The sequence below is a fragment of the Bombus fervidus genome, chromosome 6 (genome assembly GCF_041682495.2).
Source record: "Bombus fervidus isolate BK054 chromosome 6, iyBomFerv1, whole genome shotgun sequence".
In the NCBI taxonomy this organism is placed as follows: Eukaryota; Metazoa; Arthropoda; class Insecta; order Hymenoptera; family Apidae; genus Bombus; species Bombus fervidus.
In genome coordinates this window covers 7,551,606-7,567,007 of record NC_091522.1, presented here as the reverse complement: position 1 = coordinate 7,567,007, position 15,402 = coordinate 7,551,606, and the positions used below count along the sequence as shown (strand labels likewise).

General features: G+C 39.8%; 1 protein-coding gene across 1 annotated transcript; it reads left to right on the top strand.

Moving 5' to 3' along the window:
* The first annotated feature begins 3,628 nt into the window (after window positions 1-3,628).
* On the top strand, window positions 3,629-14,293 carry LOC139987938 (uncharacterized). The gene is made up of 3 exons (XM_072004767.1): window positions 3,629-6,644; window positions 11,880-12,159; window positions 13,155-14,293. The coding sequence occupies exons 1-3, from the start codon at window positions 6,509-6,511 to the stop codon at window positions 14,251-14,253; spliced, it is 1,515 nt and encodes a 504-aa protein (XP_071860868.1). The 5' UTR covers window positions 3,629-6,508; the 3' UTR covers window positions 14,254-14,293.
* Window positions 14,294-15,402: the final 1,109 nt, after the last annotated feature.

Below are 15,402 nucleotides of genomic sequence, written 5' to 3'. Positions count from 1 at the left end.
CGTCGTTCCACGGTTGTTCGCCAGACCGAACGATTACGCAACCGTTCTTCGTCGTGGCGACTGACACTCGCTTCTGGACCTTGTCTTCTTGGGTGAGTGTGAGTATGATCAACGCATATGCCTCCGTATAAGAAGGTATTTTAAATGCGGCTGTTACTATGTTTAACGACTAGACTGCAGACATTTATATGAATTTATATGTTTATGAACGTATTAAAAAAATCTAAGTAGAAATACGGTTTACTCTTCAAATATTCTAACGAGTACTATGTTTTGACTATTTTATAGACTTCTATACATCCTATGAATTTTGTAAATTTTTTCTGCGTCTTGTCTCATAAATGAAAGGAACCGCAATTTAGAGTCTATTAATGACTATTCGCGTGTATTGTGACAATTGTGAAATATAATTTCCAAAAATTACTGAGACATTCTTCAATGTGATGAAATGCAACAGTACGATTATCTTTGATAAATACCACTAAAATATTCCATCTTTATGCGTATATCTTTACGTATTACGTATGTTGTTTCGTAAGTGATTTCTCAGAGATATAATTAAACATTGATAAACCAATCATTCTTAACATATACGTAGGAAAATTTCTCTTCGCAAAGAACAATGTAATATTGATGTCCCGTTTAATGGACAAAATTTTTCCGGTAATTTCTGTTTTAAATCCCGATCATTAACTTTAATATGGCCAGTCTTCGAATTCCTTTGTAATTGCTTTCTATTACCCTTTAGAAAGGTTCTCGGTGCGGAATGAACGAGAGAGACGAAATCTTAAAAACTTCAAACAATAAAGGTCTTGCACGGCAGAATGCACACAACGTAACTAAACCGACGCTAATTGTAAACGCTAAGGATGCCTAGGGTAGAAAAAAAGCATCGGTGTTTCACGATCATGTGTCGTAAACCTTTGCCCTAACATAGCTAAGCCACGAGCACTATCGGCCTCTAAGTCCAAAAGGTTCGATCGTAACCAGCCGCTGTCTGACCTTTGTAGACGTTATCTACTGGCCGGCGTGTAATTGCCAACAGAGAAATCGATTCCACGCTTTTGATTGATTTCACCTGTTTCCGTTTCATGACTTATGCATCACGCCCTTTCACTTCCTGACACCAGCATCCGGACTGTAATTCCTGGTCCGTTTCAAGGCACAGATAGAACCCACCAGAGAGCTGTGATTACAATCATACGATGGCACGTACGATTACCGACCGGCCCAGAGACGACAGATATCCAGGAAATTGGTTCTATTATACTTTCTTTTAATGGAAAATGGAATCATGCAGATACATGATTCGACGTCCCTATCGATTATGTTCATGTCGTTTTAATTGGTGCTTTGCTTTGACTTCGATTTGATGTAATGCGATCGTATCTGGTATTGCTAATGGAAATCATACGTTCGAGCCTTTAGACTTGTTTTAAATAGTTCATAAATCGAGTATGCATATACGTCTATAGAGTGTCCCGTTTAAATTGGATACCTTTATATTTTACTGGGTTATAATAATGGGAAAAAATGTTGAAACTTTGTTTTGAAAGGACAAATATGAGAAACAAGAGATTTTTCAAATTCATAAGTTCAAGATCATTTCAAGTCAAATGCATGTTCTTCGAGATTTTAAGGCCTTTTGTTATTTTAACTGACATCTTAATCTTCGTGATTAAAATATAAGGAAATAAATAATGAAATTACTACATTAATCTATTTACCTGAACAAATATCTACGTCTATCTAAAAAGTGAGTTTTACTGATTAGCAAAATATATTCATTTGGTTTACGACTCAAATAAAACTAAACTAACAACTGAAGTACGGATTTCTGGAATTTCCACTTTTCCGTTTCCTCTAATTTTTAATATTCTAATAATTTACGTACATTTATTATCGAAAGAAAAAGATAATAAAATATATCGAAGTATGCGTGAAATGTATAATTCCAGGACTGAAATCCTTATGGTAGTACTACAATTTCCTTGGCCTTGAAACACGACTCGCATCTCCGGGTAGCCCCAGAATAATTACGCTCCTCACGGACAACCGTCTCGAATCGTTCTTGTAGTCATCAGTCTCTTTCGCAGAGCAAACATTAAGCGGCAGCCGCCGCAACGAAACGTTTGCACCTACGAATTTCATTTGCCCTCGACATCAACTCCCTCGCGTCTTCCACCGCTATCCTGGCTATAATGAGCCGTTCTATCTACCTAAGCTAATCCTAACGTTAAAGGTTGTACTTCCAAGCGAAATATAACTTCCAAGCAATTTCCTGGGATGGGAAAGTTTCGAGGTTGGCTGACTTGTCGGATGAACACCGACTAGAACGGTTCAAATAAACTCGCTTCGTGGCTGGCCCCGCCACCAGGCAGCTGCCATCGGTCAATGTGCAATACGCTTTGACAAGTACAACAAGTGGCGGATGCTTCGCGGTGGTCGGCGAGACGGCGGAAAAAAGAGACGTTAAGCTATCGACTGGAAGAGGGGAAAGAACGTGCCGCAATCTGAAAGGTATCGTCGATCACCAGGGACACCGAGGGAAAAAGATTAGTTCGTTTCACGACGGGAAAAACATCGAACGATTAAGCGTGCATGCTGGATTCGAGACGATTTTACGACATTCTATTAGGTTGTAACATAGGGAATGTATTTCAACGATTTTTGACGATACGTGTTTCACTGTTTTCCTTTTCTTTTTTTTCTTTTTTTTTTTTTAAAAAGGGTGTACTTATAGATTTAGATGTCAAAAACTAGAAATTATACCTTTGTGAAAAAGAAAAATCTCAGCTTTAAAATGATATAAATCTGTAACAATGGAGATATTTATGGAGAAAAGGGAAGATTAAGAAAATTTATATAATTAAATTGTATATTTCAGATGTTACAATTCAATCTTTTAGATTGAGAAGGCATACTTCGTAATAATTTTGTGTTCATCGGCGTTTGATTGTACCGGTGTATATATAAATAGATTTAAGATGTTATGTCGATTCGAATTTATTTTTCGAATTTCAATTAGACACACATATTGAGATTTTCCCCGTCACAAGTATGTGCATAATATCTCTATTTATACAATATAAACAATTTCTTTCTCTTAAGCGAATTTCATTATTACAGAAATCTAATACTATTCTCCATTTAATTTCTCACTTACTTAGCCATGTATAATAACGACTTGATTCTCATTAGTAATGAGCTAAACTTACACATCCCCTAAGAACAATCGACGCTTCTCATCAACCTTTCCCAAACTCTCCATCTAAACCTCACCAATATCCCATGAAAAACTTTCGTCTACCTTAATCACCAATAAAATCACCATTGAAACAACAACAGGAGGGTACGGTCACGCGAAATATCCACGAGAAGTATAATTGTGTGTAGCAGTAGCAAATATGAAAAGAAAACAGAAGTGAAGAAGACGCGGCGTGGTTCGCAAGGCTACGACAAGGTAAAGTCAACTAACTATCCGGTCTCGAAGAGAAACAGAACAGAGTAGCTAAGCAGAATCTCGAGGCAGGATAGCCAGGAAGAGCTAGGTTATAGCCGAGGCGAGGCGAGTTCGAGTAGGGATGGGGCAAGGCAAAGCGCATTGGCGAGGCAACGCTAAAGCAACGGGCCCAAAGACGTCGGGACTCGAGCTAGCTCTGGTGGCGCGTTCACCTCCCGCTCGAACGCAGTACGCTTCGGACTCTCGCGCAGGTGAGATTGCACCAATCCGCTCGGTCGATCCGGCGACCACGTGCGCCCCGAACGTTCCACGGGAACCGGCTGTGTTTTGGTGACGAGACCGGGCCACTAGGCCACGTGTTTTTTGCTGGCTTCTCACATTCAACAGAACTAAAGAAAATTCTTTAATGGATACGCGTGTTCTTCGTGGTTTCTAGGATTCATAAGTGGAACAAAGACGAGGAGGGTTAAGATACATCGTAATTATGATCCAATTTCTGGATGTTTCGATCGTGTATGAAATGGACAGATTGCAGTTAAGAACGCGATAGAGTTATCGAAATTATAAATAGACATGATTATTGAGGATCTACGGTTGTGTTAATTTATTGAACGAAGGATGTACGTAGAGGTGTGGTTGCTATCGTGTAATGAGAATCGCGAGGACGGAATTCGATCGAGGAACGATATAATTTGCGATTAAGAGTACACGTGGATCGGAACGTCTCTGAGATGGTTCCATTTAATCGGGAATTAATTCGATCGATCTGGATAACTATGGATCGTGAGAAGAAGAGATACTAGTTCTAGCTCTGTTCCTATCATAGTGTGACGAATAAATGGAAAAAAGAGGATGTGGAAGTGTAGATAAGAGGAGTAAGATGTTCCGTCCAGAGACAAAAGGTGAATTTAATAAACTGAAACGCTCCGCGAGCTCCGCCCCACTGTTTCATTAAAGCAATTCGCTACTGTGAATACGGAATACGTTTTTACTGGGTGGTCGTCTGAAGCAATGAACGATTGAAAAAAAGACTTGACGAGTCCAAGTTTAGATTTATTTTATCCATGTCGAGCGGCTATACACTGGTCGGTTCATTAGACTATGAAGAGCGGAAGTGACGTTATACTATCCATCGACATCGTGTTCGAGCGTCAGGCTGATCGAGAAAGGAGACGTTCGATAAAAACAAGACGGAAAACGTCTAGTCGAGTGGCCAGGTAGAAACACGAATATTACAATCCTCTTAAAGTCTTAATGCTTCGTTAACTAACGATAAGTAAAGCTTAGTCCATATACGAGACCCATATCTATCCATTCGAACGGGAAATTTTATTCGTTGTAAACGAACGTTGATCAAGAAATCTGTTCTCACGGTTCGAATTAACAGAAAGGTGCCGAGAACTTGAAGCCTGGTTCAAGCGACAAAGAAATGCAATCTCATCATCGAGCATCATTCCACGATCATCGTTCCGAGGCGAAACCGAACGTGATGGCGAATGAATTTGGAATGGTCACGCTAGCGTGAATCGATACGAGAGATACGCGCCGATCCGTCAACACCATTGTTTGGTAACGATCGTCTTATGGATGGATCCATTGACTCGTGATCCGTGTTACAAATAGGCCGAGAAAGAACTAAACGTAGAACGCGAGGGAAAAGAAAGAGCTATCAAGGAAACAAGGGGAGAAGAAGGAAGGGAAAAAGGCGAGTAAAGCGTACGAACCGACCGGGAGCAGGATTGACGGGATGCAGAAGAAACGGTGGTGCACAAAAAACGCTTAAAGCGACAGAGATACCGGGTTAATTAGATTATCGACGGTCCCAGGGAGTTGCTCTCTGAAAGAGCTGCCAGCACGACCATACATGGTCCACCGGCCTACGAAGAAGCTGGAGCGTCGCGTGGGAGGTCGTGTAGCTTCCACGCTCGTTTTTACGTAGCTCGGGAAGACGGATTTGTGTGCTCACCTTGGAACCCACACGTCGGCTGCGATTATTAAACAGGCTGGTTTCGCGTCTCGTTTGTGAGTACCGGTCTGTCGATTTACTGGCAAACGACTTTTCCGAGAAGGCCAGCCATCACTGATCGTCCTTTGAGTTGGTTTCACGGTTACGCGCGATGATCGCCGATCTCCAAGATTTCAAAAGCAAAACGAGTTCGTTTTATTGCTCGATGATATCAATCGAGGTTGCAGGAGGGTACGCCAATCAGACATCTGCAAAGGAGGAAGATCGTGAAGAAAAGAGAAAGAAGGTTCCGTCATCGACTTGAGAAATCGTCGAAAGTTCGTCGATCAGTGGTCAAGAATAACTAGTCGTGAAAGCCGAATCGCGTGCCAACTTTCAATCTCGGTGCCGAATGCCCGCTACGCACGCCAATATCGCGTTTAAAGCGGCGTCCGCATCCTATAAATCCAGATTTCCGCGATTCCAGTGAACCAGTCAGCGGCTGGCCGCGTATATATGTCGCGCGGCTTCTCTGCTAGATCATTAGACCCGCGTGGAGGAGCATTAAGAACGATGAAAGTGTAGCGGAGCGTGTTATGCAAAGCAGTCGACGGAACCAGAAAAGCCTGATCCCGCTGATCGATCCGCTCCTCCGTCGCCACGAATTCGAAGCGATCGCTGGGAATGCGTCACGCTATCGCGGATCGATTTCAATCCTACTATCGATCTACCGAAGATTACGCAACTTCGAAACTTGAATCAGGCTTATGCAACGGTACATCCACTTTGCGATCATAGCAGTCATTGGTATCAACGATGAGACTGGTTAACGACGAAAAAATGATTCTGGATACTTCCTAGTTCTTTATCAACAACTTTCATCGTAGTCATCGTGCGATAGTCTTTACCAGGACTAGTCGTTGGTTCTTTACGAACTTTAATCTCTTCAGGAGGATTCCTCAGCCTGGGATTCTTGAAAATTGAATTGCAAATCGCGGTTAGACATGGATCGATTCAAGGGCGTTTCGAGGCTCGCGCGGTGATCGAAAGTCGAGCGGCGGCGTTCGACCGATCACGCGGGACTAGGGACGGGAGCAAATATGTCGGTCGCAGGAACCAGGAGACTATACAGAGTAGGCCTAGTCGCCGTGCTGGTCACCGCGTTGTGCGTGTTGACTCTGCTCGATTCGCCGCCACAACTCCCGGATCCACCAGCGGATCCTCCTCCTACGCCTGGTAAGCAATTTTCTCCGTTGCTGCGCTCCTTCGCCTCCAGCAGCGCGCGACCTTTGCCCTTTCGTTATCGCTGAACGGTTCGCAGCCTGTACCAACTAACGCGCCGTTGCCACCTAACAATGCCTACTTTTTCTCTGTTTCTTTCTATCTCCTTTTTTATTCGATTGTTTCATGCTAGGCGATTAGACGCCGCTGATTTTGTCCCTTTCAAATCCTTGCGAGGGATTTTAGTTAAGTTTCGCGTTGAGTAAACTTGTGAATAGGTATCTGTGAGAGAGTGGGTCGAAGAATAAGAAGTTCTTAAATATAACGCCATATTCATGGAAATTTTACTTTCTTTTCCTTCTTTTCTAAGAATTCTTATTGACATTTCAAAGTCTTAAATTAATCAGACATCTTAAGTATAAGAAAAAAAGTAGTAGTTAAGAAAATTAAATATTTTTCGATAAATTTTTGATTCAGTCTTGACATCTCTGAGATATTTTTAGAATCGTTGTTCTAAAATGTAATTATATCTAAATAAATATATTTTGTGAAGTAAAAATATGTAGAAAAGTATAACTAGTAATTAGCAAATATCTAATTAAAAGATAAGGAATGGTGTCTGGTCTTATTGGAATATTTTATGTAGCAAACCAAACATCCTCTTTGCCTTATTTTGAAAGCAATATTTCACGAGACACGGAGCTAAGTGAATTCCACCATGCAAGAATCGCGAATTTATTTTCCTAGCATGAAAGCCCTCTGAGTCAAAGATCATCGATAACAGCTTCTTTAAATATGCAAATGTGCAACTTTTATCTTCTCCTATATCTACGCATTTGCATATCAAAGCTGTGCAAAGTGCAAGTACCCTGATCTGGGACCATGAGAAATTTATAAGTTTTCTGATGGGTTGATCGCTGCTTTTCAAAATGTGTCATAAATTTCCTGAGCATGTCCGTCAAATATTGATACATCTTTCTTTCGAAGAACTTTACGAGAGCGAACAATTTTTAGCGAGATCAAGATGAAAGCACAAGGATAATAACTTTAAGATTCCTCTGCAGGAATATGATAGATGCAGTAACTCACGAAATTTTTCGAACATTTGTAGTAAAATTATTTTCAGAATGTATTATGTATTTCACGGCATCTAAACATTTTGAAATGTTATTAGCATTATTACGCGTAAAAAATATACGATATATAGTATACGATAGATAAGACATGATATAGTATACGATAGATAAGACATGATTATCACGATTACGTAGGCAAAATCTATATTATTTAATGTTTATAAATAGCGTTTTGAATAAATACAACTAAAAATCAAGAAATAATTTTAGACTTTTGGTAATTTCGGTTTTAAAAAACACGAAGATACAAAGGTTATGTGATGTTAAATTATATTAAATTCCTACTACATAGTATACTGAAGCCAGGGTAATTATTCACCATCTTTATGAAATCGTAAAGTTTATAGTACCGGTCGTAATTCAAGAGAAAGATATTTCTGGCTGACGCAACGAAAATGGAGCTACAGACGAAAGTAAAAGTGATGAAATGCTCGAGTTCTTTCGCTGACACAGCAATTGATACGCGACAAGAAGATTCTACAATCGCAAAAGCCATTCCTGTATGTTAGGATAGCCTCGTTCCAAATTTAGTAGGAGATTTGTGTTTTACTGTTCGCACTACTTCCTACCAGTGAATACTTTCCCAGCGTTTGGCTCTAGCCGACAAAGAATAGGAAAATTCCACACGTGCCTTCAACCGACCATTAATTCATAGTTCGAACGATTATGCTTAATCGCGTCAATTTTAACGAGCCCGCTGTTTCTCTTCGAGTAACGTGTTAGATTTCCTTTAAATAAGTTGTTCGGCCAGCAATTCGATGTAAATCGAACGTTTCATTTTATACTCTACAGGTTTGCATGAGGGGAATCTCGGTGAAGATAAAAGTAAATTTTCTATTACGATTCATGATCAATGTAGCTGAACAACCAAGATCTCTTGCTACAGATTTGCAGTTATGTTTCGGTACAGTGGATTGAAATTTTCCTTTATTCCGGATTTTCTAAGCCTAAACTGGCAGATTTCAATTTCGATTTAATATCGGTATACAATTTCAAGTGGTTTTTAACAGAAATTCTATATTTTATCTTTCGTTTAATTTTTCCTAATAATTCAAAATTTCAAAATTCACTCACAATTAATTGTGTAAAATGATTCGAAGTCCTAAATCAACTACCAAGAATTTAAACTAATTTTTAAGTGGTGAAATAATAATCGTACATTAAAGATCATTGGAAAATTGTAACTTAACTTCAAGACTACATAATTAACAAACGATAAATCAAATATGATAAATGATATCATACGTTAAAACATTCATCGAATCGACATCTACTCTAAACTTTAAAATCAGATTTCAGATCAGAAATCAGATCAGATAATCCAAACTTCGTCTTCCAAATTAATTAAACCCAAAGCCGAACAACTATCATCTCCAAGCACCAGCACGTACTACTTCCCGGAGAAAACCGTCGAAATCGAGTCGAGTGGAATGGCGTACAAAAAGCTCGCCCCTTGAGGGCCGTAAATCAACCGCGGTGCGGTGACACAAGCTTATCGCGGACACAAATCTTTACACGGTTCCTTGGCGGTAGCGACTTCATTAGGTGACATAATTTACAGCTCGATTCATCTACTGATTGCCTCCTCTTGCACGTAACACCCTCTTTCTTCTCGTTCTCCAACTATTTCACCTCTGCGAGACTGGAAAACGTGAGCCTCGAAGCCTCTTCTCTTCATAGTTCTTCGACCGTCGTCGGTTCATTCTCGTATTTCTGTCGGTTACCGTGTAGCAGAATTCGCTTTCTCGTAAAACTAGCGAACCGTGGCGTCTCCGAGAGAAAGCAGGAAGCAAAGTTGCTAAAGGGCAGGCTTGGATGGTACGCGGCATCAGCGTAATACGCGGTCGTTGGGTCAAGCGTAGACACAACTTTTAACGATTGTAAAGTGACTGTATACTGTACATAGTAGGATGCATAAGCTGGGATATCAAAGAGAGGGGGGGAGAGGGAGAGGGAGAGGGAGAGGGAGAGAGGGGAGAGGGAGAGAGGGGAGAGGGAGAGAGGGGAGAGGGAGAGGGTGAGAGAGAGGGACAAACAGAGACAGAGATGGAGACAGAGACAGAAACAGATAAACAGATAGAAAGCGCGATCGAAACATTTGCACACTGATCGCACGCCGAAGGGCATGGATTTAATTGGTCGACCAAGCTGCTTTAATTCGAGAATTAACGGAAGATGGATATTTTATGTGCACAGGTGTGAGATGCTCTGGGAGTACAGATTTATGCTAGGTTGAAGAAGTGATAGGGCTAGAAGAAAGGAGTGAAATATCAACGGTAAACGTGTATCGTGCCTCTTGGACTTAACGGTCGTGATTAATTTGGGAATCATTGTAATGAGTGTATCTTTGTTTGCTTAGCATTTGTCAGTGTTTATTTTTCAGAAGTAATAGTTTTAGTTTTGGAAAGTATTTACGGAGGTGGGTTAATTTGATCGAATGTAAGACAAGTTCTTCTCAAGAACTTGATATAAATGAGAAAGGCATTCTTTTTAAAAAATAGGATTTAAATATAGAAACTCGAGTTTTGATTCAAACAATTAGTTTCAAATTTGAAAAGCCGCATTCGAATTTAAACTTAAAAATGAATCTAAATCTAATCAATTAACTTCAAATATAAAAAATTACACGTATGTTTAAACAAAAATTCAAATATAAATGTCAAATTAATATGTAAGAAGCAAGTTGTATAAAAATTCATTTTACAACTAACAGTTAATGAACGCTTTAAACACTGATTACAAACGGTCACGTAGAACTGACAACCGGCGAGTTTCTATTTACGTTTCATCGTGCGTGAACAAATGACATATTTCACTATCGAATCCATTAAACGAATCGATCGTGATGGCAGAAGATGGAATAAAAGTATGACCAAGGTAACTAGTGGTCGTGACTCCTAGTCATTTGTAACTTTTACGCAAAACGAGTTTCCCCTCGATATACGCTAAAACATATTTGCTATTAGAGAGCAATTAACCAAAAGAGCAATTGAAATTCTATATAGGTAGCTAATCGATGCTTATTGGAGGTCAGTGACGTGTTTCAAAATCGCTTAGAACAGGTATTACAGAGAAATTATCGAGAATTTATGGAAATAACGATTTAAATGTAGCACGATCGTTTACTCACACGTAAACGTATTCACGACGTACAGCGTCCGGCCTCGCTCGATGACGTAGTACTTCCGTCCGGTAAAAGATCGTCGAGGTGTCTAGGCTTCCTTTCTATTCGCAGAGAACGATGACACTATCATAGCTACACGATTGATAATAAAGGAAATTGATAACCAACTGTTTACAGGTGCGATATCTTTTAATGTGGGTTTTCCGTTAGTTAGAATTATTTTCACTCGCACAGCGGAAGTGTAGGCTCAATCAATTATTGCTAGCAAAAGCTATAAATTTTAATTAAACAAACTTACTTTGCCTCGGTAAATTATTGCGATAAAATTGATTTTCCGCGAATATCACCGGAATATATTCAGTGGAAGAGTTAATAACACAAGAGTAATAAATCTTCGTAGGTGAATTAAGTTATCTGAGTCCATGTCAAAGTTTTACTACTCCAAGTTTTCAACAGAACTAAAAAAATTCTGTAATATTTAATTACTTATGTGTTTACTACATTATACAGCAAGTCATTAAAAATTCCATTCAAACATTTGAAATTTAAACGGAAATAATAAATCTAATTGAGGAATGGATATATACTTCTCAAAACTTGAAACAAGTCCCCTAAAAGTCTTTAAATATGTATTCTTTCATAAATATCTTAATACTCATAGAAATCAATACTAAGACTAATGCGTGAGTATAACTCATAATCCACATACACCATTAAAAGATTAAACCAATGTTTAGTATAAACGCTACCTAGAAAAACGAACTTAATTATCTAGCGCGGATACATTCGAGCCTCTGTAAATACTTAAGCGACCATGGTTTATCTTTCACGCGATGTAGCTTTCCATTTAATAACCCGCATCGCGTACGTAGCTCGTATCGAATTAATTAGCCGAAAAGCGTGCGCTACCGCCGCTTCCGCGTTAATGAGCAGAATGTAGCATGCGTCACGCGACTATCACAGTCTCAATCTCCCTGACACATTTTCCAGGTGGCGAACCCCCGGGCACAAGAAGCATCGTGGCTTACTCATGGGCGCGGAGATTGGCACTCGATTACAGACCCTCCAAGGAGTGCGACGGTAATGGAACGTACGGAACGACGTTAAATACGTTCAAGTTAACCGATGAGAAGTGGCTCGAGACAATCCCCGGACAGCTCTTCCTGTACAGCGCCCACTTGGACCTGAGAGTGGCCGGTTACCCAAGCCTCAGGGTGATTGGCGTTAAACGTGGACCTCTACCGACCTCTGGCCTTTTCTGCACCGTCTGGTGAGACATTTTTTCGCGAGCGAGTCAGCCTTTCCATCTTTTCTAATCACTTCAACCGTTCTTACTTCCGGTATACAGTAAAGCCCTGGTATCGGCGGTTGATCGCGATTCTGCATAATTAAATGGTCACGGTCTAAAAAATCATATGGAAAATTTGTAAATTTCAACACAGTGGATCTTCAACTCTCCATGTTATTACTAGATTACGGATCTTTATGGAAATTAATGTTTCTATGAACACTAGAGAATAGAACTCTTAAATAGAGATTTCTTTTTTCTATTAAATATTATAATCAGTACTATTGTATTATATTTTATATATTTTTCTATATTTTATGCACGTTCTGTATATTTATACATCTTTAAATCTTCCATAAATGCATAAGTATGCATAAGTAAATACACAGTTCACAGATGAACCTTTTGACAATTCGGAGACAATACCGCCGTGTTTTCAAAGCCATATCATTTTCATCCTTAAAAGACTCTTGCCTAAAAGTTACTAGGATAATAATATATCAAAATAACAAGATAATCCAACGACATATAATAAGATAGGGCTAATCGAATTTCGCACTCATCGTCCATGAACAGTCGCTTTCATCTAACTTCTTGCCCGGTTACTATCAAACTTTCTTTAGACCTTCCTCGAGGAGCAGGCAGCTGTTTCATAATTCGGACGATTATGTAAATTCGGTCACGAAACTAAACTTCCTTCAGTCAAAAACCGTTGGCCTCTTCTCGCAACCTATCTGAATATTCCGAGATTCAGCAGAAATTACTGATTTTGCACGTTCTTCAGACATGGGGAGGAAGATTTCCTTTGTTAAAAACAGGAGACTTCATAATCTTTGTTCCTGCTCGTTTACATGTAAGAAATTATAAGTAGCAAGGATCGTTTAATAAAAAAACTTTCTTGAATTAAAGTCACGATATGTTCTTTGAAATCTATCCAAATATATTGAAAGATTTATTTATAATCTCTACTCGTTCAGGTACAAAGAGGAAGAACGTGGCAGAGCTGTCAGCGTGGAGGCACTTGTGTCGACGATTTGGTTGGACGAGTGGGGCGAGACAGTGGATAGCTATGCGGGGATCCTCGTTGGTTGTCAATTACCACCGGATGCAGTGATCGAGCCGTCCAAGGTGTACGTAGGCCTGGAGCCCTGCCACCAGAATGCTAGTCATAGTTTAACGATAAACGGGGAAGACAGGAACGAGGCGGAGGAACGACGTCGTCAGTTCACTCTTTGCATCAAGGGTTTGGACTTCGACGAGGACATCTCTCGGAAGATCGTCGCTTTTGTCGAATTCCACCGAATACTAGGCGCCGAGCACTTTTATTTTTACGTGTTCAACGTTCATGAGAACGTGTTGAAAGTGTTGAGGCTGTACGAGCGATCGAGCGTGATCAGATGGTTCAATCTGACGTTGCCGGGCGATCTACCGAATGAGAAGATCGCTAGAAGGCGGTTTCTCAGCGAGGACATCTGGATCAAGAGACGTATGGAGCTGATACCCTACAATCACTGCTTCTACGATAATCTTCATCGATCGGAATTTGTGCTGCCCATCGACATCGACGAGGCGATCGTTCCGGCCAGAAGAAAGAACTGGTATGAGCTGTTGCTCGACGAGAGGATCAAGCTTGGAAGAAACTTCAAGGACTTCGCCTCGTATGCAGTTAGAAACGTTTATTTCTTCCCTGAGCTGCAGACCAGAAATCAAACCGACCGCACTAGCTTCGAGGTCAATTCCACGAATATTCTGCCTGATCTGGATTATCTGGATACAATCAGAACTGCTTGCATCTCGCCAGAGGGTGACTCGGTGAAGAGTTTTGTCTCGACCAGGCGCGCGTTAACGGTGCACAATCATTACGCGCTAACCACACTGAATCCGTCCACCAGACGGGCACACCATTTTGATCCGGAAGATGTGTTAAAACATCATCATAGAGCCTGTGATGATAGACACTTGGACTGCGAGGTTATGATGGGGGACGTTAGGATCGATGAATCCGCGTTGAGGTACGCGGATGAACTTAATCGAAGGATGAGGACGTTTTTCAACGACTTCAAAGCATTCACGTAGCAGGAAGAATGATGTATATAATAAAATAGAATTAATCGATTGTGGTGTATTTTATTGATTCCTCATCTTCTTATTTCCGAACGGAGGCCAAATAATGAAGAATATGGTAAGTTATATATAGTAAAATGTCCTTGAATCTAAATAGTTCTCTTATCAATTATTTTGGAACTCGTTAAAATGTTTCCTTTAAGCTGTCAAGCGTTCTAAAACTTATAAAATCGACAAGAGTAGGCTCATCATATCTTTCCCCTGTTGAAATTCTCGAAAATTTTCTTTCGCAATTCTCTGTTTATGCAAAATGAAGATATTTAAAATAACATTGGATACAAGCGGACACCGTTCCGCGAAATGAAATTTGTATAATTAAAACGGAAGATTACATGAAATCAGAGACATGAACGAGCTATTTCACCTCCAATGCACCTCCGCATTACCTCTGGGAAATAAGATAAGAAGACAATGCGACGTTTGCAACTTGTAACCTACGCCGTTCCTACAAAGATCAAACGTTCGTTGAAATTTACTTGTAACTTGGTAAAAGCAACAATTCATGCCGCTTTGGAGAATATAACTACTATAATTAGAATAAAAAAAACTTCGCTTCACTCTTTTGCGAATACTTCGCCGGTACCTCGAATGATATGATAATGAAATGCACTCAAGGGAAATTTTCTCTCTGTCTAGCACGTTGCATCACTTTAAGCGCGATGCGCTCAAATTATAACTCTTTGGCTACCAAAACGAGAAAATCTATTCTTTGTTGTCATGAAAAATATCGCGAATTGTATCTATGTTTCATGCTTTTAACGCTGAATTGGTGTTGCTAACCTCCTTTATTGTGATGTTTTCTTTTCTACGTAGTCGGAATGGAAAACAAGTCATACTTAAGCAACCTCTTTCACTGGCCAGTCTTTTAATAGTCAAATGTTCTCACAAAGGAATGCAACAGTAGCGTGAACAGTATGAACTAGTACGAGAACGATTATGACAACAGAATGTGAATGCAAAATCTATTTATATTCTAGTCTTATAGTTCTGAATTAATGTTGTTTACCTTTTCTATTATACCATATTCTTGCATCTACAGAAAAAACAAATCACATTTGATCAATTTTCACTATTGACTACTCTCTTTATTGAAAAACATCC